Here is a 25,651-nt window from a genome sequence, read left to right on the forward strand (position 1 = left end):
TAGTGCCCGGCACCATGTTAGAGGCAAACCACAGGCAACTTGGTCTAGTGAAAAAACAATGACACTGGGGCAGGAAGCCCTGGGTTCCCATCCCACCTCTGGCATCCCCACTTGGCTGGCCCTGGTCAAGTCACTCTGGTCCTTCCTCATCTACAAAGTGAAGAGCTTGCATAGGGCGGCCTCTGAAGTTCCTCCCAACTCTAAGTCTACAGAATAAAAGCCAATTCATTAGAGTCATTCCTCATTCAACAGCCATTTATCAAGATGCTACTATGTGTGAGATAACTGTGTTGGGCTTTGGAAGTTAGAAGGATAATTAAGACAGGTCCCTGACTTCCAATTGACAGTCCAGCAGGAAGGACACGATATATGTACACTCCATTGTGGTTGTTCAGTCATGTCTGACTCTTGGTGACCCCATTTTTCAGGCAAAGATACTGGAGTGGTTTGCTCTTTCCTTCTCCAGCTCATTTTCCAGATGAGGAACTAAGGCAAACAGGGTTAAGTGACTGGCCCAAGGTCACACAGCTTTACTAGCTTGCTTACTGTGTCTGAGGCCAGATTTTTTGTTTGTTTGTTTGTTTTCTTTGCTAGGGAATGGGGTTAAGTGACTTGCCCAGGGTCACACAGCTAGTAAGTCTCAAGTGTCTGAGGCCGGATTTGGACTCAGGTCCTCTTGACTCCAGGGCCAGTGCTCTATCCACTATCTAGCTGCCCCTCATGAGGCCAGACTTGGGGGCGGGGGGGGAGAAGAAAAAAAAAGAACCTTTGAGATCATCAGCTCAATGGGACACTGTAGAGTCACTGTAAGAGGTCCATCTCATTAAATGACTCTGTATAACAAATAAGTGAATCTACCTTTTGAAGACTAAACCATTTCTTATCGCTGTTGTGATTCATAAAACATAAATTCATTTGCCATTATGTACTTCCTCAATCAGCAGATATTAATAATACAATTATCGTTTGGCTTTATTTACTGTGTCTGAGGCCAGATTTGAACTGGTCTTCACGATTCCAGGCCCAGTTCTCTGTCCATTGCACCACCTAGCTGTCCCATGATATACACAGACCAACACATAATATTATAAATCACTATTGTGAAAAGTAGGATATAATAAACATAAAAGAAGTACAAAGTGTTACCTAAGTTCAGAGGAAGAGGGGAAAGCCCTTTCATAAGAGCTGCACGTAGGAGACGGCATCTAAGTTGGGTCTTGAAAGATAGGCAGAATTTCATAATCTGCAGACAGGGCATTCCAGGAACAGGGAAGCATGAGCAAAGGCAGAGAGGCAAAAACTACTAAACGTGTAAAGCAGATGTCAGACACACAAGTGGGTAGTAGGTTAGGATCAAGGAGATCCCTAGAGATAGGGATCATCGGGAATTTCACATTTCCCACCTTTTTTCAGAAGAGGGAGTGAAAACTACGCTGACACTTTCCTATCTGGTCCCCTATAATCAAGAAACAGATCACTGCAGTTCTGTTGATTTTCGCCTAACAAAGGGTTCCTTTTCACAGAAGCAGGAGCAGAAGGCTGATAAATAAACCGTCGCCTAGGCTGGAGTGCCAACCACAGCTCTGGATTGGCACCTCACTGTGACCCCACTTGGTGGCTGGCATGCTGCTCCTCTGCTCACCCTCTGAGGTTCCTGACAAAGGCCTAACTGTACTTCTTCACACTATCAGTCACTCGGTTCAAAGTTTCCACTGAGAACCCCCCAAAACATGGCAGCGGGCGCTGATGTCACCATTTTGTCATGTTGACACGCGTGTGCCACAAAGCAAGCAAAACAAGGTTCTTCCCGGGGGATTCTAAGAACGTGTCAGAATGTGAGGGGCAGGGGCACATGCTTATCTATCAGAGCATACTGCACTATAAAAGCTGGGGCCATCTATGTACAAGATTTGCCTCTGGGGGTGGGTAGGTTAGAGGACACTGCCAGATCAACTGCAGTGATAACAAGAGCAACGGGAGTAACAGGCCACGTTCGGCGGTGCTCGTCGCCTCCCCTTATCCCCTGTGCTGGCATCTCATTCTACAGATGAAGACGCAGGCTCAGAGAGGGGAGGTCAGCTGCCTAACACAAGCCAGCCAGTAAGAGGGAGGGAGGGCCAGGACCCAAAGCAGCAGCTCCTGCATTTCTGGGCTCACTGACAAAGTCAGGCGGTGATGGAGAAGGAATGGAGGTGATTCTCCACGGTCACGTGTTTGACTCCAGTACTAAGCGGGGAGAAACGACAAGGGATAGAGCTTGGTGGACTTCCCAAGGTTCGGATTCAGGATGGCAGAAAGAAGAACTTAGAATGATGAGGGTAAAGCAGGCTGCCAGTCCCTGCAGTGGAGGAGCCAGAGCTTCTGGGAAAGTCTGGCTTCCTGCCAGAGATAAATGCTCTATCAGGATCCTGTCTAGTGAACGTCAAAAAAACAAAAAAAACAAAAAAAAAACTATGAGGTCATGACAAAATACAAACATATATCAAAGACGAATATAGCTTAACTGCTAATGACAGTACATTTTATTTCACTATTTTACTTGTCCTTAGGATCTCTGCCAAAAAAACCCCAAGACAATAAAAGGAGAATGATGTAATGCGTTGCATAAGGACTATTGTAGAGTTTAAATTTAAGAAGATGAAAGCAATAAATTCTGTTCTCAAAATGGTTATGACAGGGACAGGAAGAAAGATGGTCAGTGGTCACCAAGAGTGTGCTTTACGATGGCAGGCACCATAATGCTACGAGGAGTGGGGGCCGGGAAGAGGATTTATTGGTTACCACCACAGTGGAAAAGAAAGCTCTCTGTCGGCTGTAGTCATGGTTTGTTCTGGCTTATCCAGTCTGACGTGACTACCTCCTGGCAACAATGGCCTGTCTAATAACTTCCAAGACGAGGGGATAACGCTAAGAATCTCTGATTCCACCACAGTGGAGAAGAGTGAGCTTGACACCAATCCCAAGTTTTCCCTTCTGTAAAATGAGTAACCTGTAGATTTAAATTTATTACACAAGTGTTTGATTCTCGGTGACCTCTCCATCCATAAGGATGCTCCACAGCTTACTCATAGCTCTACCACCTCCTTCATTAAAGTGACCTCCCCCTAGAACCCTCCAATTTTATACAGTTCAATACAAACCTGTGTAATAGTTTAATTTCACGGGCCCATCAAAGTGCCATTCCCACCTTCCTGCCTTTAGGCATTACCTTCGTGACTCCTTTCCAATTAGTCAAAGCCTACCCATGCTTCAAGGCCAGCCCAGGTCTCACCTTCCCACGCAAAGTCTCTTGACTACTCCTGTCCACAAAGATATTTCCACAATTGAATAGTCTTATTTTGCTAGCTGGCTACATCATCCATTTTAGTTTTGTCTCACAGCACTCTAAACTCCTTATGAACAGAAAAACCTATTAAAATTTATTTTTACTATCCTCCTTTAGCCCCTGACACACTGCTTAACAAAGGAGGTGCTCAGAAAACACTTGTTGAATTGAACTCAGAGTGTGGTACATCTGGATCTGTTGTATAACCAAAGCATTTTATTTTGTTTAAGGTTATTTGCTAATGCTTATATATAAAGTTCTTTAAGCTTATAGGACCATACATCTGGAGATAAAAGGGCCCTCAGACACCATCACATCTAACTCCCTCCTTTTACAGATGAGGAAACTAAGGTCTAGAAAAGTTAAGTGATTTTCCATGGATTTACTTCAACAAGTATTTCACGGATCCCATCACGTAAGCACTGTACTCAATACTTTGGAACTTTAAATGGGAAGCATGTACGACCCTTGTCTCTGACTGAAACACTTACAAATTTAGAGCTGAAAGAAATCTTTGATATCATTAGCTCAATGGGACACTGTAGTCAATGTAAGGGGTCCATCTCATTAAATGGCTCTGTATAAGAATAAGCAAATTTACCTTTTGAAGACTAATGTCTTACTGCTGTTGTGATTACTAAAACATAAATTCGTTTGCCATTATGTACTTCCTCAATCAACAGATATTAATAGTACAACTATCCTTTTATAAAACCAAGATCTAACATAACCCACTTTCATTTTACAAAAGGGGAAACTAACGCCCAGAGACGCAGAATCACTTGCCCAACATCTTTCAGAGTTAGTGACAAACTGGGACCGGAAGCCACATATCCTGATCTTGAGACTCCTAGTCTTAGTCACTTAACCAATCAACTAGCATTGATTAGGCATGGACTACATGCCTGGCCCTATGACAAGTGCTGGATTAAACCAAGTTGTAGTGATAAAGCTGCAGGCTTGAGAGCCCATGAAGGAACACAAGAAAATTCAAATGCTTTTGTTCTGAATATCCCCACAAAGCCAACTATACCTTTCATCAGTAAGCTGTGCTCAGGGTTACACAAGCTGGTCAGCTATGGGTCATCCAACAGGTCCCCTTCCTGTAGCCTTGCCCACCATGCCGTCTACAGACCAAAGCCTTTCACTTCAATGTACTGGCTCGCCTGGATAATTTACTGACTTCAGGTCATCAGAGCTAAAGTTACACCCGAGCCAAGCTAGGTGCCAGCCACCTCACTCTGGACTGGCATCCCATTTTTCATCTAATTAGTACATGTTTTTATGCCTCTTATTGCCAATAGTGCTAGTTAATCCGATTTATTTTCCTCTTCAGTTCCATCTATCAACTCCAGGACCTCTCTCCCAGAGTTGGTGTGAGGACCAAATGGGATATTTGTAAAGCGTTTAGCACAGTGCCTGGCACATGGGAAGCAAGATACACAAATTTAGAGAATTCACCCCAAATGTTCACATGGACTATTTGTGCCCGACCTGTGGTAGAACATTCCAAGATTGTACTGGTCTGATCAACCACAGACACACTTAACGTGACTCTAGCATACTGATGTCATTTTGGTCTTCTTCAAGAACAGTGGACAACAACCAACCCACCGTTACTACTACTACTAGCTCAACAATGCTTCTGGAATCCTTGCTTCTTTCTATAAGTGGCCTTAGAATATCTTAAAGTTTTGTTCATATAGCAAGATAGTTTATGCCTTCCCACATCTTTTACATTATTTACATTACATGTACATTTTACATTGTCAAAGAAACCCCCGAATAATTTAGTTTTGACTTTTGAGTCCTATTTTAGACTTACGACTGAAATATGGGTGTGTCTGGTGTTCTGGGAATTCAAACTTAAAACGAAAAAATGAAGCCACTCTGTGAAATACTGACTCATAACAAGATGGGAAGGAAGTTGGTTAGCTTCCTAAATCTGCCTACTACTTTTCACTCTGTGCTCCCTCTCTCAGACTGAAGGTAAGCACTGAGCTAAATGGCTATAATCTTATTATTATCATTATTCTTTTAATTTTGATAGTTGGGAGAAATAATTAAGCATTCATTCAGGCTGCATGAAGGAGTGAGAACTAAAAGAATCAGAAACAGTGCTGACAAATAACCTACTCTATTTTATTGTAGCACTAAGATCTCAAAACTAAGGCACTGGAATATAACCCCCAGAGCCACACACACTGGAGATTCTGGCAGTCAGATATGACCTAACTCTTCTAGAATTTGAAAATGAGTGAGAAATTCAGATGAGACCTGGGTTCCAAATCTACTAATTATTTTTACCATCTCTTGTTGTTCATTGGTTTTTTAACCTACCTTCCCTATAAAAACACTACCCTTTTGAAAGTATACAAATAAAAAAATCTAGTGCTAACAGAATTCCTTTCAGTCGACAATTTCCCTTATCTCAAGATATCAGTGAAGTGTATTCTACGTAAAAGATCCCCCCCCCCCAACAGCCCTCTTGTGGAAATACTAGGGAATCTGGGAATTTTTTTTAACAGCTTCTTTCTGGCTGGGGCTCCCAAGCACTGAGGAGCCAGATTCTCTTTCATCTTCTGTTCGCTGCCTGTGATCTCCTGCCATATTTGACCTCAGTTCTTCCAAAAGACTTCCTTTGTGAGGGCAAGGCATAGAAAATGTTTCCATATGGTTTTCTTGAAATTAGCATCTGCGCACAGACCTATGCTAACTCCAGATTTGGCCTGGTAAACCAGAAACCATCACCCAAAGAAAACGCAAGGCGAAAGCAAGAAGGAAGCGTCTCGACCTGACTCTTGCTGCTACTTTTTAAACCCACATCTTTTCAGAGTAGCTGTTCTCAGTTGTGATCACCCTCATTCTGGAGAAAACAAATCTATCACGTTAGAAACAACAGCAATGGTAGTTATTCAGGGACATTATCCAACAACCACTTCTTAAGCTCCTTCAGAACTCTGGGTGAGGAGCTGGGGAAGTGGAGACTAACAAACACCAGTATTTGGAGAGCGCTTCAAAGTTTCTCGAGTACTTGTGCCTCCCACCAACCTGGCGAGACAGGCTCCATGGAGAGAGCAGAGAAAGCGCTGGCCTGGAAGTCAGGAGACAAGAGAGATCTGCATCTCATCTCTGCCATGTCCTAACTATGTAGTCAGCCCTCTGAGTCACAGCTTTCTCATCTGTAAAATGGGGAGAGTGACACCTATGGCCCCTACCCCACAGGGCTGATGGGACTCCTACCCAGGGCAGTGTCTGCAGGCGATTTTCAAACACTTAGGTGCTAGAGAAATGCCGCTTACGCTTACTAGGACCACGTTACTTCAGAGAAGAAGAAAAGGAAAAGGCCGTGGAGAGGGTAAAATGACTTTCCCAGGGTCTCATAGCTAATGTCTTCCTGTACCTCACTTGCAGGCCTGGCTCAGCAGTGTCTGCAGGGCGCACAGTAATTCTGGAGAAATGCTTGGTGACTGACTCCAAGGCCATGTGCAGCACGCGAGATAAACAGGATATGGCCCCCGAGAGTAAGCTCATTCTGCTGACAGTCTAGCATAGGGAATGCAGCAAATGCAAATTGGCAGCATCATAAATCAAATATGCAAAAATTACATACCAGAACAATTGTTTACTAACTACAGTGCAGAACAGACTGTAATGGGGTCATCAGTACAAACCAAACGCTATTTGAGGTCATGTTTGTCTGTACTTGCATCCGAAGGCTTTCACACAGAGCGTAGGCAAACCCTACGCTCTTACTTAATAGATGTTTGGTGAGCATACTAAAGGTGGGAAACGCGGTTTCTGAAAAATATGACTAAGAGGGCTAGATCAAATGCTGCAGTCATGCCCAGTAAAATGAATGAAATTAAGGTTCACTGAATTAACCCAGCAAAACTGTTATTTGTCTTACGCTGATCATCAAAAGGGACAGATTTGGGGGGCGGGGCCCTCCCATTTCAATGAATATATCTTGTCCACAGGAGCCAGGCCTTCCTACTCTCTTTCTCCACAATCTTTCTAGATGCATATAGTTGAATAGCCAGGAAAAAAATGGGCCTGCCCAACTCCTATTTGGAGTATTTAAACAAAGTATGTTGTTAGTTCACAAATACAAAAATATTATCAATTTGCTTTCCTCAACAAGAGATACATTGTGAGTAAAAATCAAAGCAATATCTTCTGGGCTCATTCAACCTAAATTTTTACTTTCCCTGACTGATGGTATAGATAGTGAATTGCATGGTAAACAGTGTGCCTATCAAGGAACTTCAGAATTACAGAGAAAAACTGGATTATTTAAACAGAGATTTGCAGAAGCTGTGGTGGACAGAAGCCATTGCCTCTTCTAACAGAAGGAGATGCTTTGGAAAAAAAGTTTTTAAAACCTCAGATTTAATGATTCTATACTAAAAGGGGAGTTAAAAGTCAAAGCTGCTAATCCATTCCTTTCCTTCTCCTTTTTAAAAATTGTATTTAATTGGTAAAATCAGGATACAAATACATCTAGTATTGTCTTCATTTACAGGATGAAAATGAAAATGAATTCACCACAAACCCTTTTAACTTCCTTAGACTATCCATGAACAATTTAGTTTCCCTGTCAATTATGGGTTATGCCAAGCATACCCATAAGTTATGGATCTACTGCTTTCTGGAAAGGGACAAAAGCAACCTATGTCAACATGCCAATCATGCCACAAGCATTGAACTGTCTACTACATGCCAAGCATGGTAGGAAGAAAAAAGACAGAAAAAACAACAACAACAACAATCAGTCCTCTACGGAGTAGAAGCAAACTGCCATTAGGCAACAAAGGACAGCTGAGGCAGCCAACAAAATGTGCCGCAGGAGAGATTTCTACAGTGCAATTGTATGGAGACCCTCACATAGCACAACCAACAGGAATGGCAAAGAGGAGTCAATAAGCTGAAGTGTTTGGTCATCCTTTTTTCAACAAACTGTTCTTTACACAAGCAGCAAAGGTTCACTACCAAATCAAAGGATGATGGAAGCACATATGACATACACAGGCTAAGCGAGCTCATGTATTGTTTGAGACAAAAATCAGTTTATTTCAAGGAAGCCACTCTCAACCTCAGGCGTCATAGTGGAAGGGGATGAGTGAAGACCGATTCCAGAGCTTAGGATAGTGCCTGGCATATAGTACGCACTTTATAAATGCTTGAAGCAGTGGGGTGACACACTAGATAGAGCACTGGGCTTAGAGTCAGGAAGTCCTGAGTTCAAATACGGCTGCAGACAATCCTAGTTGTGTGACTCTTCACATGTTGCTTAACCTCTATCTGCCTCAGTTTCCTTGTCTGTAAAATGGGGATAATGATAGCATAATGTTGTGAGGGTCTAATGAGATGTCTGTAAAGTGCTCAGCACAGTGTCTGGGCATTATTATTCTTGCTGCCTGACTGATGGTCACTAGTCCATGAGGCTACTGAAAGCCTTGCCCACTGCCATACTGGCCCTGCTGCCTTCCTCCAACCTTCCAAATGTTCCCACTGTGCTCCTAGCCTACGGTTGATAGATATTCAGAGGGATGTTTTAAGGTCTCCTACTATGAGATTTATTTCTTTTGAAAAAAAAAATAGCAGCTATTTGCATGTTAGTTCAATGTTTGCCTCAGAACAAAACTCTGAGTTCCTGTTATCCCTATTTGGGCAGCGTCACACATCTGGTTAAGTGTCTGAGACCACTCAGGGCTGGGTCTTCCTCTCTCCAGGACACTGGCCTGGACTGCCGTGCTTTTCCATTGGCAGTCTACTCTGGTATTCTCACATTTCAGTTACACCTAGTATAGTGTCTTGCATACAGCAGGTGATTAATATAGATCTGCTGAACTGGAACTGAAGGACTAGGAGCTCATATTCATCTTCTTAAAATTCTAAATTCACTTGATCATGATACTGTATATATGGTATTAGAGAGACTACTTCAGCTCCTATGTACTTCTCATAACCCCCTTCTCCCTTTCAGGTACTCACAGGATCACAGATATAGTTGGAAGGTCCAACCTTCTCTTTTTTTTAGATGAGGAAAAGGGGACCCAGAGAGTTAAGTGCCTTGCCCAAGGTTCACGGGTAGGAAGTAGCAAAGCTAGAATTCGAACCTAGGGCAATTGGCTCCAAGCCTAGCACTCTTCCCAGCCCCCTTTGGTGCTCTCCATCACCAGGGCTGCCCAGGTAGGTGCTATTTCTGTTCTCACAGTTTCCCCTCAGCCTTTTCACTCTCAAATTCAGCTTGTAGGTTCTTGACCAAGGCAGGTTCCTTCATGTGTCCATCCAGGTATGTGCACAGCAGCAAAAGGGATCCAAGAGAAGGAGGGTTCCTGCTCTAAAGGAACCCAGGCCAGAGCCAGGCAGGAGAACAGAAAAGAACCTAAGGTTCCAATGGAATAAAAGCAATTGCCAATCTAGGCAAGGAGACAGGACACACACAATCTGAGAAACAATCAGAAAATACAAACCAGTGCAAGTCGAAAACACTTCCATGCTAAGGAAGTGAGGAATGTGAGTTAAGGTTAACGGAAGTCAGTCTTGACTTGGGGGCCGGAAGAAATGATGGATATCAATGAGCAGAGTACAGCAAGAAATGACTGAAATAGGCTACACATCTATTTAAATCAGAAGAAACCAGAATTTCTTACTGCCTGTGTAAACTATGGTAGGTGTCATGGTGAGGCTGTAGGCAAACATTCACTAGTAATGACTCAGACTCCTCGGGGGGGAGGAGTTGTGGGAGGAAGAAGATGAGTCTGTTTCGCCAGATTCTGTCTCTACCACTCGATGCCTGCTCAGGCATGTGCACAGACAGGATATCCCCCTGCCATGCCCACCCCACTGGAGACTGTCCCAAAGAGATGCAGGCTAGAACAAAGATACCCTGGAGTTCTGCAGGGAGACACAGAAATACACCCTGGAAAAGGAAAACACAGCAAAGACATATGAATTAGAATACAGGAAGAGGAGAAAGAGATAAACAAGGAGATCTCATTCATACTGATACCAAAAGACATTTATTAGCAAGAATGAAATAAGCCTTTTTCAGGTACCACTGTTCTCAAATTCCTTTAATTATCTTTGGAAGCAAGTGGTCCAGGCTTTAAGAAAAAGGAATACGGTCAGGTATATGCTTTAACTGTGGGACAGAGCAGTGTATTATTTTTCACTTTTTGTTGGTTATCATTTTGAAATACATTTTAAAATTTTCTTGGTGAAATTCATTTTTTAGAACAAAAACTGCTCAAACAGCTAGCATAATTTATTGGCTTAAAAAAACAGAACTCAACTCAAGGTACAGTAATCCCTTTAGGCTGATTCAATACTCAATGTCTAAACTTCCTTTGTTTTTTTGGATTAAATTAGAAACTTGTATCGTTTAACATGGATAGGCAACAGAAAAACATACTGCCTTCGGACATATTTACAAGAAACACAGTTTACTCTGTGATGAATAAGAGCAAAACTTTTGACATGGGTATCTTAGAGACATTCTCTTGCACTAATGAAGATGGCTTCCAAGATGAGTAATATACACATAAATACCATTTCAACACAACACTGCTTCTGCTTACCACTTCTGTTGATGTTTCCGCATGTTCAGAAGTAACATGTTCTTGAAGAGATGTCTCCGTATAACCCATTTTTCCACAATAGGGACAAGTAAAAGACTGCGGCTGCTCTACTGAGAAAGCTTCTCCACCATAGTACAAATCTGAAAAAAATATGGTTGAATGTCATTGAAAAACAGTAACTAAATATTACTTTAAAACAGAAAAACTGATTATGTAGTGGAGTGACAGGGGGAAAAGCTGTTTCCACTGTCTATGCCTAACTCGAGTTCATTATGGTTAAGTCTCTTTGTTCCTTCTTCAATATTCTCCCTCCTGACATTACCTGTATCTGGTCATCTTGTCTATGAAGAACTTCTTGCCATCCCTACAAAGTTTAAATAGATCCTAAAATCCCACATCATATGGAGCTCTTCCATTTAAGGAGAAGCAAAGTTTCTATTTCTCCCTTTGGCCTCAGTTTCCTCATCTGTAACATGAGGAGGCTGCACTAGACTACTTGTAAGATTTCTGTTAGCTCTAGATCCATGATCTTGTGTGTGGAAGAAAAATATTTTAGGCACTAGGGGCAGCTAGGTGGCGCAGTGGATAGAGCACCGGCGCTGGATTCAGGAGGACTTGAGTTCAAATCCAGTCTCAGACACATAACACTTACTAGCTGTGTGACCCTGGACAAGTCACTTAACCCCATTGCCTAACCAAAAAAAAAAAAAAAAAATTTAGGCACAAGTCTGCCAGATACAATTTATTAGTTAAATGATTATAATTCTAAGTATCTCAGTTTTGAACATAAGTTCTTAACCTTTTTTTGTATCATGGAGTCCTTTGGCAAGTCTGGGGAAGCCTATGGACCCCTTTTCAATAATGTTTTTAAATGTATAAAATACATACAATTAGAAAGGAAATCAATTATATTGAAATACATTTATCAAAGTATATTAAAACAAACAAGTTTGAATTCCCCACATTAAGAACCCCAGGCTTAGAAAAAAATCCAAAAAACAGACTGGAATCAAACCTGCCTATGAAATCTCTCCCCCACCAGCCACTCTGGAGTTATGGTAAAATAGTTAGATTTGATTCCTCAAGGAAGGAAGGGAAGGGAGGGAACGAGCATTTCTATATGGCACTTACTACTCTGCTAAACACTTTACAATTATTATGTCACTTGAGCCTCACAAAAATCCTGTAAGGTAAGTGCTGTTGTTATCCCTATTGTACAGTTGAGGAAACTGAGGCAAGCAAGTTAAGTGACTTGCGCAGAAACCACATTTGAACTCAGGTCTTCTTAACTCCAGGCCCATAGTTTTTATAACAATCACTTAAAATGTAGGTGTAACCTGAAGAATAATTTTCCTAAAACATTCAATCCCTCTTTGACCATTCCCTCTAAGGATTCTTCTTTAATCTTATCAAAGGTGAACTCAAGAGATATTCCCACAAACTTCTCCCTTCACCAAGTCCGATCATTACCAAATTCATTTTGGGGAGAAGCCCTTCAGGCTAACTGATTAGGCCTTTAAAAAGATTTCAATGCAGCCCATCTTTTTGGAATTGATCCTTAAAGACTGATAAGAGTGTTTCATTCAGGTGGGACCAAGGACTTCAGACCAAAGTATTACCTTACTATTCTGTAATAAGCAGCTTCAAAATGGGAGAGGGGCTCAGTTTGCTTCCGCATATGGAAGCACAGATTATTGAAATCTCCAAATAATAAACAATCCACACTAAGCCAACAATACCAAACAAACACCTCATACGCTAAAAACCTCAAACGTAAGACATCAGTATTTATTTTTACCTTTCCACTACACTAGTGTCCTATGATCCTAGTAGTTAATGTAGATTTATTAATATATAGTTGCTTAAGGGAAAATAGCAGAACAAGCTACTTCACTATTTTGAATTAGACCTGAAGACCTTGGGATAAAGTCATTTGTCCTGGTTCCTTTGTACAGGAAGCGCTGCTTGGACCAACTCCTTACACAATTATGTCTGAGAGGATAAGGAGGGAAAAAAAGAACTAAAGTATAAAGTATATAAAATATATAAAGTACATAAAGAATTAAGTATATAAAAGTGTAAAGTATGGAACTGGTTAAGCAATGGGAGCTGAGAGAGCAAGTCTAATCATTTCATAGAAAATGTTCCGAACATCTAGTATAGACATCCCTAAATCAAAAATAGTATCATATGTAATTAAACATAAGCGGTACAAAGGGAGATTTTTCATGGTAAAGAACTATCCACTAATATTACAAGATATAGCTAACCAAATGTGGGAAGATACAATTGTTTTTGTGGTCAATTGAAGGAAAGGGCAGTATACTTCACTTTATTCTGATGAAATAGTAATCTCACATCCATTTCATTAGCAAAATTTACATAGTGGGAACGGTGATTAAAATTTTAAAATAACTTTAAATGGATAGTAACATTTTCCTAATTCAAAATTACTTGATTAATCAACAAGAATTTATTATGTCCAATACTGGACATATGAGAAGTATAAGATCTTTTCCTAGACCTTAAAAAGCTCCATAGTCTAGTCCAGCAGGGAATTCACAGGGAGGAAAACAAGGCTTTATATAACCAGATGGTAAGAAGAAAGAGTGCTGACTGAAAGGACAACAAATCAACCAGCATTTTACTAATTGCATACCAAGCCCAGGTGGTGGTGGTGTTCACTTGTTTCCTACTCTTTGCAACCTACGGACCATAGTATACCAGACCCTTCTGTCCTCCACTATCTAGTCCATGGGGTTTTCTTGGTAAAGATACAGAGTGGGATGTCATTTCCTTCTCCAGTAGATTAAGGCAGAGTTTCAGTGACTTATCCAGGGTCACACAGCTAATAATGTCTCAGGCCAGATTTGAACTCAGGTCTTCCTGGGTACCCTCCTTAAATGAAAGTTCTGGAAAGAGCCATTCAATGGGAGTGGGAGGATGGAAGGGGCTGAGGGTACTCCTGAGGTATGAATTTCAGGGCTGAAGTGATTTTCCAGAAGTTTCCATGATTACCATCATGAAGGCATGATGAAGTCCTGAGTATAGTCATTCAACCCAACTGGCCCTCCATCTGCTGTGTCTACTCTAGGTCATCCCTTTCTTGGGTTTTGCAGTAGCAGGGATGGTGTGGTCAGTGAATAAATACTGAGCACCTACAATGTGCCAGGTACTGTGCTAAATGCGGGGGATTCAAAGAAAGGCAAAATCTAGTCCCTGCTCTCAAGGAACAAATAAGATATGTAAAGGACAAATTTCAGATAATCATCAGAGAGGAGGCACTAACAATTTATTTTGATTTATCAACAATTACTTCTATAAGTTTTTGAGTTTTAAATTTTTCTCCTCCTCCCTTCCCAAGATGGGCATAATCTGATATAGGCTATACATATACATTCCTATTAAACATATTTTCACATAGTGACGTTGTAAGGAAGAATTAGAACCAACAGGAGGAAACACCAGAAAGAAGAAACAAAACAAAACAGAAGAAAAAAAATAACAAATAGTATGCTTTGATCTGCATTCAAACTCCATAGTTCTTTTCTTTGGATGTGGATAGCATTTTCCATCATGAGACCTTTGGAGATGTCTTAGATCCTTGCATTGCCGAGAAGGGCTTAGTCTATCAACATTAGTCATCACACAATGTAGCTGTTACTGTGTCCAACATTATCCTGGTTCTGCTCACTTCACTCAGCATCAGTCCATACAAGTCTTTCCAGGTTTTTCTGAAGTCTGCCTGCTCATCATTTCTTTTTCTTTTTTTTTTTTTGCTCATCATTTCTTATAGCACGATAGTATTCCATTACATTCATATACCACAATTTGGAGAAGGCACTAACATTAAAAGGGATCAGGAAAGGCTTCTTGTAGAGGGTGGGATTTTAGTTGGAACCTGAAGGAAGCCAGAAGGTGTTGTCAATCCGGGACCTCAGTGTCAGCTCAGGCTATACACCGGTGAGCTTTCAGTGTTCTCAGAGTAGTCTGATCCCGCAGAAAATCTGACTGCTGCCTACCTGGCCTGAGTTCGGCAAGTTCCTGGTCTAGGCTGTTGGCTCAGGCCTGGCTGGAAGTTCCAGTAGACTGCTGCTAGACTCAGCTGTTGTGAGGCAGCTGGAGAGTTCTGCTGGTTCAGAGGGACAGAACTACAGGCTCTCCTTTGGTCTGGTTATTCTGCTGAAGGCTTCAGACTGTGCTGAAGACTAGAGCTGAGATTCTGCTCAGCTCCTGGGGTCAGAGCCACAGAGCTGCCAGTGCTCCTCACTCAGAACGCGGCCTAAGGTCCCCAGTCGCTCTCCATCCTGGAATACCATGGCTAGACACAGGCTCCCTACTCAATCCGTCCGACATCTGTGACCCAGAACTGGGTAGTGAATGGCAGAGCTACCAGGCGGCACCTGTTCCTGCAGCTTCCACAAGGGCATCTCCCTCTATGGGTCCGGGAGCGTTTCTTGTCCTGGTGCAGTCTCAGGCCTCTTTCAGTTCCTGTGTGCTGGGATATCCATCAGCACGTCTCCGGCTACAACTCGTCCCCAACCTTCTCTGTTTCTTCTCCTATGCCGACCTGCGCTAGCAATGGCATTGTGTTTCTTTTTCCTTGGATTTCCTGCTCAGGACTCTACCTAATGCATTTTCTAGCATGTGCTGGAGGGGGGGAGCTCAGCTGTACTTCCTCCTGTTACTCCATCTTGGGTCCACCTCCCTCCTTGTCTCTTTAATGTTGCTTTCTACTTAGGATATAACTGCACATTTCCCAGATGAGAACGTGCATTTGGGTTATACCACAGTGTTTTGGACGATTCCAAATTACTTGCTACTGCAAAAGTCCATCATTTGACACCAATATTCTCCCATTACAATTAGCTTAACAAACCCCCCGTCACTCACTTATCCCTCGTCTTCTTATTTTTACCATTACACTACTTCTCATACACATCCCCTTCTCTCCACTCATACAGCCACCATGCTGGCGCATGGCCTCATCACCTCGTGTCTAGACTATTGCAATAGCTTCCAAACTGGACTCCCTGCTTCTGGTCTCTCCAAATTCCAATCCAATCCATCTTCCACTTAGCTGCCAAGGTGGTTTACCCAAAGAATAGGTCTGGAGCCCGCTCCCTCCTCACCTTCACCTCCAAACTTCCCTGGCTGCCGTTAAGGCTTAGCTCATATCAGAACCAGAAGAATGACTTATATGACAACAAGAACGCTGTGAAGACAAACAACTTTTAAGACTTACAAATTCTGATCAGTGCAATGAGGAACCAGGATTCCAGAGGGCTCACGGTGAAACATGCTACCCACTTCCTCAGAGAAGAGTGGACTTAAGGTGCCGAAGGAGGCGTGTTTTTTGGATCTGGCAAATGTATGGATTTGTTTTGCTTGACTAAATTTATTTGGAACAAGGGTTTTCCCCTACTACATGGGGAAGAGAGAGGGGGAGAGATAATAAATGCTTATTAATTAAAAAGAAAATACAGCTCAAATCCTGATTTCTACAGGTCTTTCCCAGTCCCTCCCACTGTTAATACCAGACCCCTAAGCTTACTTTCCACTTGCTCTTCCTCTGTGTGATAGGTCCATAGCTATCTGCATGTTGTCTCTAGCACACAGCCATCCTCCCAATCACGTAGGCTGGCAACCTCAATGTTGTCTTCAACTCCTCCCTTACACATACCTCACATATCCATTCTGACAGTAAGTTTTATCCTTCCTGCCTCCCCATCCCTTCTTTCTACTAATACAGCCACCACCCTGGTACCTGGCAATAGTGTTCTGGTCAGCTTCTTTGCCTCAAGCCTCTCCTCCCTCCAATCTATATTTCCGTCAGCTGCCAGAGTAATTCTCCTAAAGTGAAGGTTTGACCATGTAACTCCTGATTATTCTATAAACTCTGATAGATCCCCAGTCCCCAGGACTGAATATCAAATCCTTTGTTTAGCATAAGCTTTTTGAGGCCAGGGACTGGGGTTTTGGGGTTTTTTTTGGCCTTACTTTGAATCCCTAGTGCTTAGCAAAATGCCTGGCACATAGTTGGTGTCTAATAAAAGCCTGATAATCAGAAAAATCATCACTATAATGACCTAAATAATAATGAAAAGATATGCTCAAAAAGTGGCAGAAGAGACATCAAAACGCATGTGGCTGGAAAAGGACAGGCTGGCCATGTTTCAAGAAGGAGTGATATAAAATGGAGAGCATAATGCGGTGTTCACAAGATGGTAAAGAACTAGATGAAGTCCTCCAATGCACTAGGCAGATCTACTGTAAGAACAAATGGACAAAAATCACATAAGAGTCTGGGCTTCAGTGTCATGGACTTAAGATGCAGAATGCTGGAAGATATCCTCACATGGAGATCACAAACCTATTATTGAAATACTCAATAATGAGACTATTTGCTCTTTAAGGGCGAGTAAAGTGTCTTAAACCAGAAAAGTCGAAGCTCCTTAGCATGGAACCATTATGCCGAGCATATAAAACATATCCAACAAAGCCTAGTTGAATAGTTCTTTTATATCAACTTCCATGGTACCCACATGCCCAGTATTTGAGTCACTCCTTGGAGTTAAAGGTATACAGTACAAACAACCTGTTAAAACACAAATCTCTTTCCTGAGGACCCTAATCCTATTTTATCCATTCAAATGCACTGGCTATATTAATACAGATTAGTTTATCTCCTGGACCTCAAAAATGTCTACTGTGTCACATCTAGAGGGTTAGTGTGATTACAGCTTGGCCATGTATTCTAGGAGTAACTGTATTCCCATGAAGGGCAGGCTAATTTTTCCTAAAAAGGGATTAAGGTGAGAACCACTGACATAGCTTCCTACTGGCCTAAGTACAAAAGTTTATAATAGGTATTATAAGGAGTAAGGACACACATTGCCCGACCAAGGCAAATGCATATAGAATCCTTCCTGAATATCCTTTCCATGCTAAGGCTAAGTAAACTTCCTTTAATTAACTGTTGGTCTATGAATGTCTCATACCTTTCCAATCCAAACCAGAACCACCAGAGTAGCCTGATTCTGCCCTGGCATATAATAGCATATTACAGCTGCTACAGAAATTCAACTTTAAACTTTTGCTCTAGTAATTGGTATTTTATGAATTTTTTTTTAATACCAAAAATGAGAGGATTTTTAAAATGGCAATAGTAGTTGGAAAATATGAAACTATATGTTCACACATTCAGGTATGCAGTCAAATCCAAGAATGTTAGAACAGTAGATTTGAAGAGGGAAGGACAAGAATTCTAGAAATGAAAAGTGATTATTTTTTTTGGCTGGGATATTAACTTATTCCAGTTACAAAGATAACATCGAGTCATTTAGTTCAATCATATGTTCTCATATTACTACTTATCTCAGCAAGACATGTGAAGGCCTGGCCAGTCTTTGTCAACTTCTGGAGGGCTCTGCCATCTCTCCCTCTACCCTTGCCCCTAAATATGTGTGTGTGGGGATGGCTTTTAAAAGGATAATTACAAGGATTTAAGAATGTTCATGTTTTGATTCTTAGGTCTGTATTTACCCACTAAACATTTCTAAAAACTCTACAGTAAGGACAGACTCTAGATATTTAGATGGTCCCTTCATAGGAAGAGTATAGTAGAGAAAGGTGATTCCCCTTTTTGCTGAACCACAATAGACACCTCAGAATAATGGATTTGATGCCACCTAACAAAAATGGATGCTCCACTTCTCACCAACCTCATTCACTCACTCACCCACTTTGTGGCTCCTACCAGCGTTTTCATAGACATGAAGTAACAGGCCATATGCAGCCAGGGTTTCACCTCACAGAGATCTGCCTTAAGGTATCATTCTTCCTTTTTTTCTTTTTTCCAGCTAGACAATGGGGTTAAGTGACTTGCCCAGGGTCACACAGCTAGTGAGTGTTATGTGTCTGAGGTAAGGCACCATGCTTACGAAGGCTGCACAAACCTCTCATAAATAGGAGAGCAAATTAGATTTTGGATTTCTTCCCCAAGAGGGTAATGGTATTTTCACATGAAAAGGGATTTTCTTCTGTTTCTTATAAAGCAGAAACTATGAAATGCTGGACATTTTAAAGTTTGGCAGCTTATAACTCCATTTGTAATAAAAATTAAAAACATCTAAAATTAAAATTAATTAGTGAATTTGATATTATCGCCTAAATAAACTACACTTTTAAACTCTTAAATGATCACTTTGGGAGCAAATCAAGTTATATACAATGTACTTTTGTGTTCCTAAACTAATGATATTACTATGTGTATGGTGGATATTTTAGAAGTATTATCTACACTTTAATCCCTACCTCCTGCATAATTTTTCTCTCTAGGTATTTTCCCATGACTTCAAAATTTCTAGGAAGTCTCTATCTCGAATGCCACCTCATCCACTCCAATTCTAATCTAGGAGCTCTTTGTCTATTGAAAGCTTCCTGTACTAGCCCATAGGTAAAAATAAAACATTCAGAAGCCCCTAAGCAACTCTGCTTCCTTCTGGTGGGCTGTAGGAGAAGTGAATGGAGAGCCTGATTTAGAGTCAGAAAGGCCTAGGTTCAACTCTCACATCAGGCACATCCTAGCTATAGAACCCTAGGTACCCAAGGCACTCCTCTAAAAATAAATTGCAGAGGGGCAGCTAGGTGGCGCAGTGGATAGAGCACCGGCCCTGAAGTCAGGAGGAGCTGAGTTCAAATCCAGCCTCAGACCAAACACTTGACATGTACTAGCTGTGTGACCTTGGGCAAGTCACTTAACCCCGATTGCCTCACTAAAAAAAAAAAAATAAAAATAAGTTGCAGAATAACTGTTTATCTACATTGGCAGAAGGGATTTCTTCCCCTGGAGCCCACACACTGACAAAAGCACGAGGCCAGAGCCCTCCCCTCCAGAAGGAATAACATCCTGGTGCAAGATTGGTTACTGGTAAAGAAGATGCCCTCAACTGCCATTTGTGTCTGCACAGAAGAGATTCAAGGGTTCGAGAGCATGGCCAACTTTAGCACTTGGCTTTTGAACTCAAATTCTTTCTGAAGATTTGATATTACAACTGATGGGAGAACAGTAACATTTTAAACATCTGTTACTGGCCCTTTTCTGTTATGTTAACCTCTCACCTCTTTCTCTCCCTTTCTTGCTCTTATTCTAAGTTTCTCCTTAAAAAATTTTAACTTAAAGAATACTCGCCTGGCATTCGGAGTCTTCAAACACATGGTGCTCAGAGTCAGATATTCAATTAATGAAACATATTTAAAATCTTGAGGCTACGGGATATCGAACTCTAATCATCCCATTCTGTCCCCAGGGTTTTCCCTTCCCTTCTGCCTTTCCAGGTAGACTAGACTTTCGACATTAGAAAAAACAAAACAAAGAATCAAAAACAAAGAAAAAGCCACCACTCTTTCCTTCCTGTCAGCGAGAGTCATCTTCCTTTACCCAAGGCAGAAGAGAAAAAGCAGGTGACTCTCAATCTAATGGCTTGGACCAGATGCCTTCTGAGGTCCCACCTGTCTCTGAGACGTTACTTGCAAGAGCACTACAGTAATAAGTTCTACCTTCCATTCAACTGAATTTGTATTAACTCCTTGTATTATTTTTATACCACAAAATAGAAAGTTGCTATGAAAAGGCATTTCCTTGTTTCCCTGGCACTGAAAGGTGAAGGGTCTCCTTATGGACAAAAGAAGGGGAAGTGATCCATGTAAAAAGGGATACCATCAAGGGAGGCTTAGGAAGGCAGAGAGGTACTTTGGTAAAAATGCTAAGTATGTTGTCAGAAGACCAGAGTTCAAATCCTGACTCTGCCACATTTAGGCAATTCACCCCTTACACTTCTCTGGGTCTCAATTCCTCATTTGTAAAGTGAAAAGGCCAGACTAGAACCCTTCCAACTCCCTCATTTACATTTGAGCAAACTAAGGTATGAAGCAGCAGAGACAGGATTTGAATCCAGGTCCTTGTAGACCTATTCTTCTTTCTCCCTGAGACCTCCAGCATCTAGCTTTATTTCCTCTCCCTCTTCTTAAAAACAGGCACTTTGCTATATACTATAGAACAGAGTAAGATTGTACACGAAACTGCAACTCTCTATTATGCTGATCTTTTAAAATATATAACTTCAACCTGTAACTTTCAAAGCCATCTTGCTTGTTTGTGATTTGTTCTAGCATTTCATGTGCTTTCTTCTATGCATTTCTAAAAATGCTTCAATGCCCCTCTTAGTTTTTCTCTTTTGGGGTGGGGATGGGGGGAGGGGAACTCTCTTTCTAGTTCCCTCTTCCTCTCACTTCTGCCTGCAAATTTAAAAGAAAATAGAATACAAAATCCTTGAAACAAGTATGTAGTCAAGCAAAACAAATTCCCACGCTGGCTGTGTCCAATAAGGTATGTTTTCTACAACTTAAGTCTGTCACCTCTCTGTCAGGAGGCGGACATAATTGCTTCATCATCTGTCCTCTGGAACTGTGGCTGATCACTGCATTGGTCAGAGTTCTTAAGTCTTTCAAAGTGCTGTTGTAATTGTATAAATCCTTCTAATCACTTCATTTGAGATCAGTTCATGTAAGTCTTTCTAGAGTTTTTAGAAACCACTCTTTGTCATTTCTTATAGAAAAATAATATTCTATTACATTCATATACTATAACTTGTCCAGATAATCCCCATTTGACGGGTACTTTCTTAGTTTCTGGTTCTTTGCTACAAGCAAAAGAGCTATGAATGAATGAAAAAGCATTTATTCAGCACTCACTATGTGTAAAGCACAGTTATTGCCCTGAAAAACTCATTCTAATGACAAAGTCACATTTAGAAGGTTCCAACTACAAGTCAGGTCAAAAGGGTCCGTGGCCCTTGGGGTACAGTGTCAAAGCAGGCCTCTTCTTTCATGTCATTTCTATGATAAAATCATGGGAATTTTTTTTCCTGTAGAACTCTTTGACAGGCCAAGGCAAAATGGCCAGAACTTTGTTTTCTGTCCCTTTATAACTGCAGCTACAACACCCACAGAAGTACCATGAACACTGGCTCCCACGATGAAGGCTGTACTGGAAGCAGGAGCACATTTACATCTGTGCCTGTACCTATAGCTATAGAGACAGACAGACAGGTAGACCATGTGACCTTTACACATTAGTGAACTTTCCTCCCTTCCCAATCCTGATCAGTTCAATGTTATTCGAGCCTCTATTTTAAAACCCTTCATCCCCATCTTATTACTGTTTACCTCTTGACAACTCTAACCCTTGTGGTCAAGATGGCGCTCCTCCTGCCATCTGTCTCTTCTGCTCCTATTTCTGTGCTGCTAAAGGTGCCAGAAGAAGTCATGCAATCACGTTTCACCTGGGCCCTTCCTACAGTAAAGCAATCCTTTTTCATTCCTGCCTGATTCTCTCTCATTCACCAGAGGCGGTTCCAAATGTTATCTTCTCTCCTCAAGTCTCTGATAACTTATACCTCACTCTCTCAACAGAAGACCTTGAGCCTCAACTTTAGTGAGAAAAGAAGCCCAGATCTCCCCCTTCTCTCCTGCTCTACATCTTAAAATCTTCTGACCTCCTCTGTCATCCTCTTCCTTTACTCCAGTGTCTGGATGAAGAAACAGACCTCAACAAGGCTAACCTCTCTCCATGGACCCTTGGCCCCATTCCTGGCTCCTCTAGCAGACTGCCCCCACAATTAGCCGCCACACTCCTCCAATCTTCAATCTCTCTTGTCATCTGTCATTATTTGATACCTACAAATGTAGTCAGGTGTCCCCCAGTCTTTAAAAAATTCTCATTTAACCCGACCATCTTCTTCAGTCATCATTCTTTCTCTCAGCTTCACAGCCAAAGTTGTCTCTAATCTGCTTTCACCATTTCCTCTTCTCTCTTTCCTTCCCTCACTTCTCAATCCCTTGAATGGCAGGCCTCATCACTCACCCTAGCGCTCTCTCCAAAGTTACCAATGGTCTCTTACTGCCAAATCAGATGGCCAAGTTAAAATACTCCCTGCTTGTGGTCTGTGCAGAATCAGGCAGTGCTGACACTCACATCTCCTGGATACACTCTCTTCTTTGAGTTTTTGGTGGGCTCTCTCGGTTCTTCTCCTGTCTTCCAGTGTCCTTCATCTTCACCACCATCTCTATCCTACCCCCTAACTGCAAGCATGGCCCAAGGCTCTGTCTTGGACCTTCTTCCCTTCTTTCTCTATACATTCTCTCTTGGTAATCTCAGCAATTTCCTTACACTGAATTATTTCTACACAGATGACAAGATTTACATACCCAATCACAGTCTCTCTCCTGAACTGCAACCCTGCATTGCCAAATGTTCATTAGACAGTTCAAACAATAAGTCTAACTGTACTTATCAAACTAGATGTCTCATAGAGAGCTTTAACCCAACATGTTCAGAACAGAACTCGTTAACTTTTCTCCTGACTCTTCCTGTCTCCCTAACTTTCCTATGACTGTGGAGGGCACCATCATCTGCCCAGTCACTCAGGTTCACAACTGAGATGTCACCCTTGACCCTCCACTCTCTGTCAGTCCTCATATCTAATACGCTGCCCCAGGTCATGCCAATTACACCTTTGTGACTGTCACCCTGGTGCTGGCACACATCACCCAGACATTTGCAATAGCCGGGTGTCTGGTCTCCCTGTCTCAAGCCTCTCCCTATTCCAGTCCATCCTCCACTTAGGTATCAAAATAACATTCCCTCATGTGCAGGTGTGACAATGTTACCCTGTCTTCCCACTCAATAAACTCCATGATCAAACGGAAAGTCCTGTGACTTCGAAAGCCCTTTCCTAACTTTCGAGTCTTCTAAAACCTGACTGCCCACCTCCTTCATGTATACTGCCATCCAGCCTTGGAAATGTTACCTGAAGAAGACATGCCATCTCCCAACTGGGCATCTGTACCAGCTGTCCCCCATGCATGGAAATCTCTGTCCTCTCATTTCTGTCTCCTGGTTTTTCTGACTTCCTTCAGGTCTCAGCTAAAACTCCCCTTTCTACAAGCAGCCTTTCCCAACCCCTCTTAATGCCACTGCCTTCCCTCTGTTGATTATCTCCAATTTGTTTCACACACATCTGTCTGTCTATGTATATATATGTACATACATATATATATATGTGTGTGTGTATACACACACACACACACACACACACACACACACACACACACACACATGAGTTTGCATACTGTCTCCTCATTAAATTGTGAGCTTCTTGGCCTTAGCAGGGACTTTTTTCAGCTCAGCACAGTGCCTGGCACTTATTAAATTCTTGTTGATTTGACTCAACTACAGGCATCTCAAACCCAACAAGTCTGAAACAGAAATAATCATCTTCCCTCCCCAAACTCAGCCTTTCCTTCACTTCCCTACTTCTGTCAAGCACACAATAAGCTCCCAGTCACACAGACTCCTACCTTGAAGCAGCTAGAAGTGCACAGATGGAGCAGAGGACTTGGAGTCAGCAAGGCCTGAATTCAAATCCTAACTCAGATTTCGGTAAGCTGTGTGAACCTGGCCAAGTCCCTCAACCTCTCTGTTCAATGATAAAACTGGGATAACAACACAACTTCCTTCACAGGGTTATTGTGAGATTAATGGGGTATGACATGTAAAGCACTTTGAAAACCTTCAAACGCTATACGAATGTTATTCACTGCTTAGAGTTGTCTTAGATTTTCACACGCTCTTTCTCACCCACACATCTAACTGATGGCCAGATCTTACCAATCCTGCCTCCATAACATCTCATTCTCCTTTGTTGCCATCTGGGCACGCAAGCAGGCCCACCTGAGTCTGGAACCTCATCCCACTTGTCTGTGCCATCTAAACATGACTTCCTAGCTGGGCTTTCTCCTCTCCAACCCACCCTCTTAAAGCATGGCTCTGACCTGCTGCCTCCTCCCACTGGCTCCCTACTACGAATGCCTTTGTCTGGCATTTCACAACCTGGCTCCCACCTCCCTTTCCAGTCTCCTTCTGTACTGCCCTCCTGTACGCACCGCATGGTCCAGCTACACTGGTCTTCTCGCTGTTCCTCAGGCAGGACACCCTCCACAAGTCTCTCTGCCTCGCTACAGGCTGTCCCCATGGCTTAGCATCTCTAGCCTCCTTCCAAAACCAATTTAAATGCCATTTCCCATGAAGCCTTTCGTGCTCTTCCCCACCCATACTTTATTTTGAGGTAATTCCACATGTACTAATTTTTTATATCTGATAGGTGTAAAGATTATCTCACACAGTGGACTGTAAGTTCCTTGAGGGCAAGGAATGTTTTGCTTGTGTATTTGTATCCCCTGTCTCCCAGAACAGTGTCTGGCTCAGAGTAGGCACTTCACACCTGCTGCTGAATGATGGACTGAGGATATTACAATAACCTATTTCAGAAAAGATAGGAAACTAAGCTAGAGTGGTGGCTGTGGGAACAGAAAGAAGGTGGAAGATGTGAATGGTGAGGTACAACCAACAGAATTTGGCACCTCAATGAATGGTAGAGTAAGGGAGAAGAACCAACTAGAACTAGAGTTGGGAGCCTAAATGACCAGCAGAATGGTGGTGCTAATGACATGGAGGAATTGGGAGGCAATATGGGACAAGTTAAGTTTGAGGTTCTGCCAAAATACTCAGTGGGATGTCTAGGAGAGGGTTTGAGGCACAGGTTTGTAATTATCCATGCCATTTGGTTTTCATATATTGCTAGAGAAAAGAAAGCGTGACTGAAGGGAATTAAACTCT

The 25,651-nt window shown here is 42.0% G+C and overlaps 1 protein-coding gene across 1 annotated transcript in view; it reads right to left on the reverse strand.

The window, feature by feature from the left end:
* KCMF1 (potassium channel modulatory factor 1) overlaps window positions 1-25,651 on the reverse strand; it is a 118,121-nt gene that overhangs the window by 19,197 nt on the left and 73,273 nt on the right. Inside the window, exon 3 of the mRNA XM_027846131.1 lies at window positions 10,912-11,051. Coding sequence (XP_027701932.1) covers window positions 10,912-11,051 — 140 coding nt within the window. The remainder of the gene's footprint in view (window positions 1-10,911; window positions 11,052-25,651) is intronic.

The sequence above is a fragment of the Vombatus ursinus genome, unplaced genomic scaffold, assembly GCF_900497805.2.
Source record: "Vombatus ursinus unplaced genomic scaffold, bare-nosed wombat genome assembly UNPS02015066.1, whole genome shotgun sequence".
Classification (NCBI taxonomy): Eukaryota; Metazoa; Chordata; class Mammalia; order Diprotodontia; family Vombatidae; genus Vombatus; species Vombatus ursinus.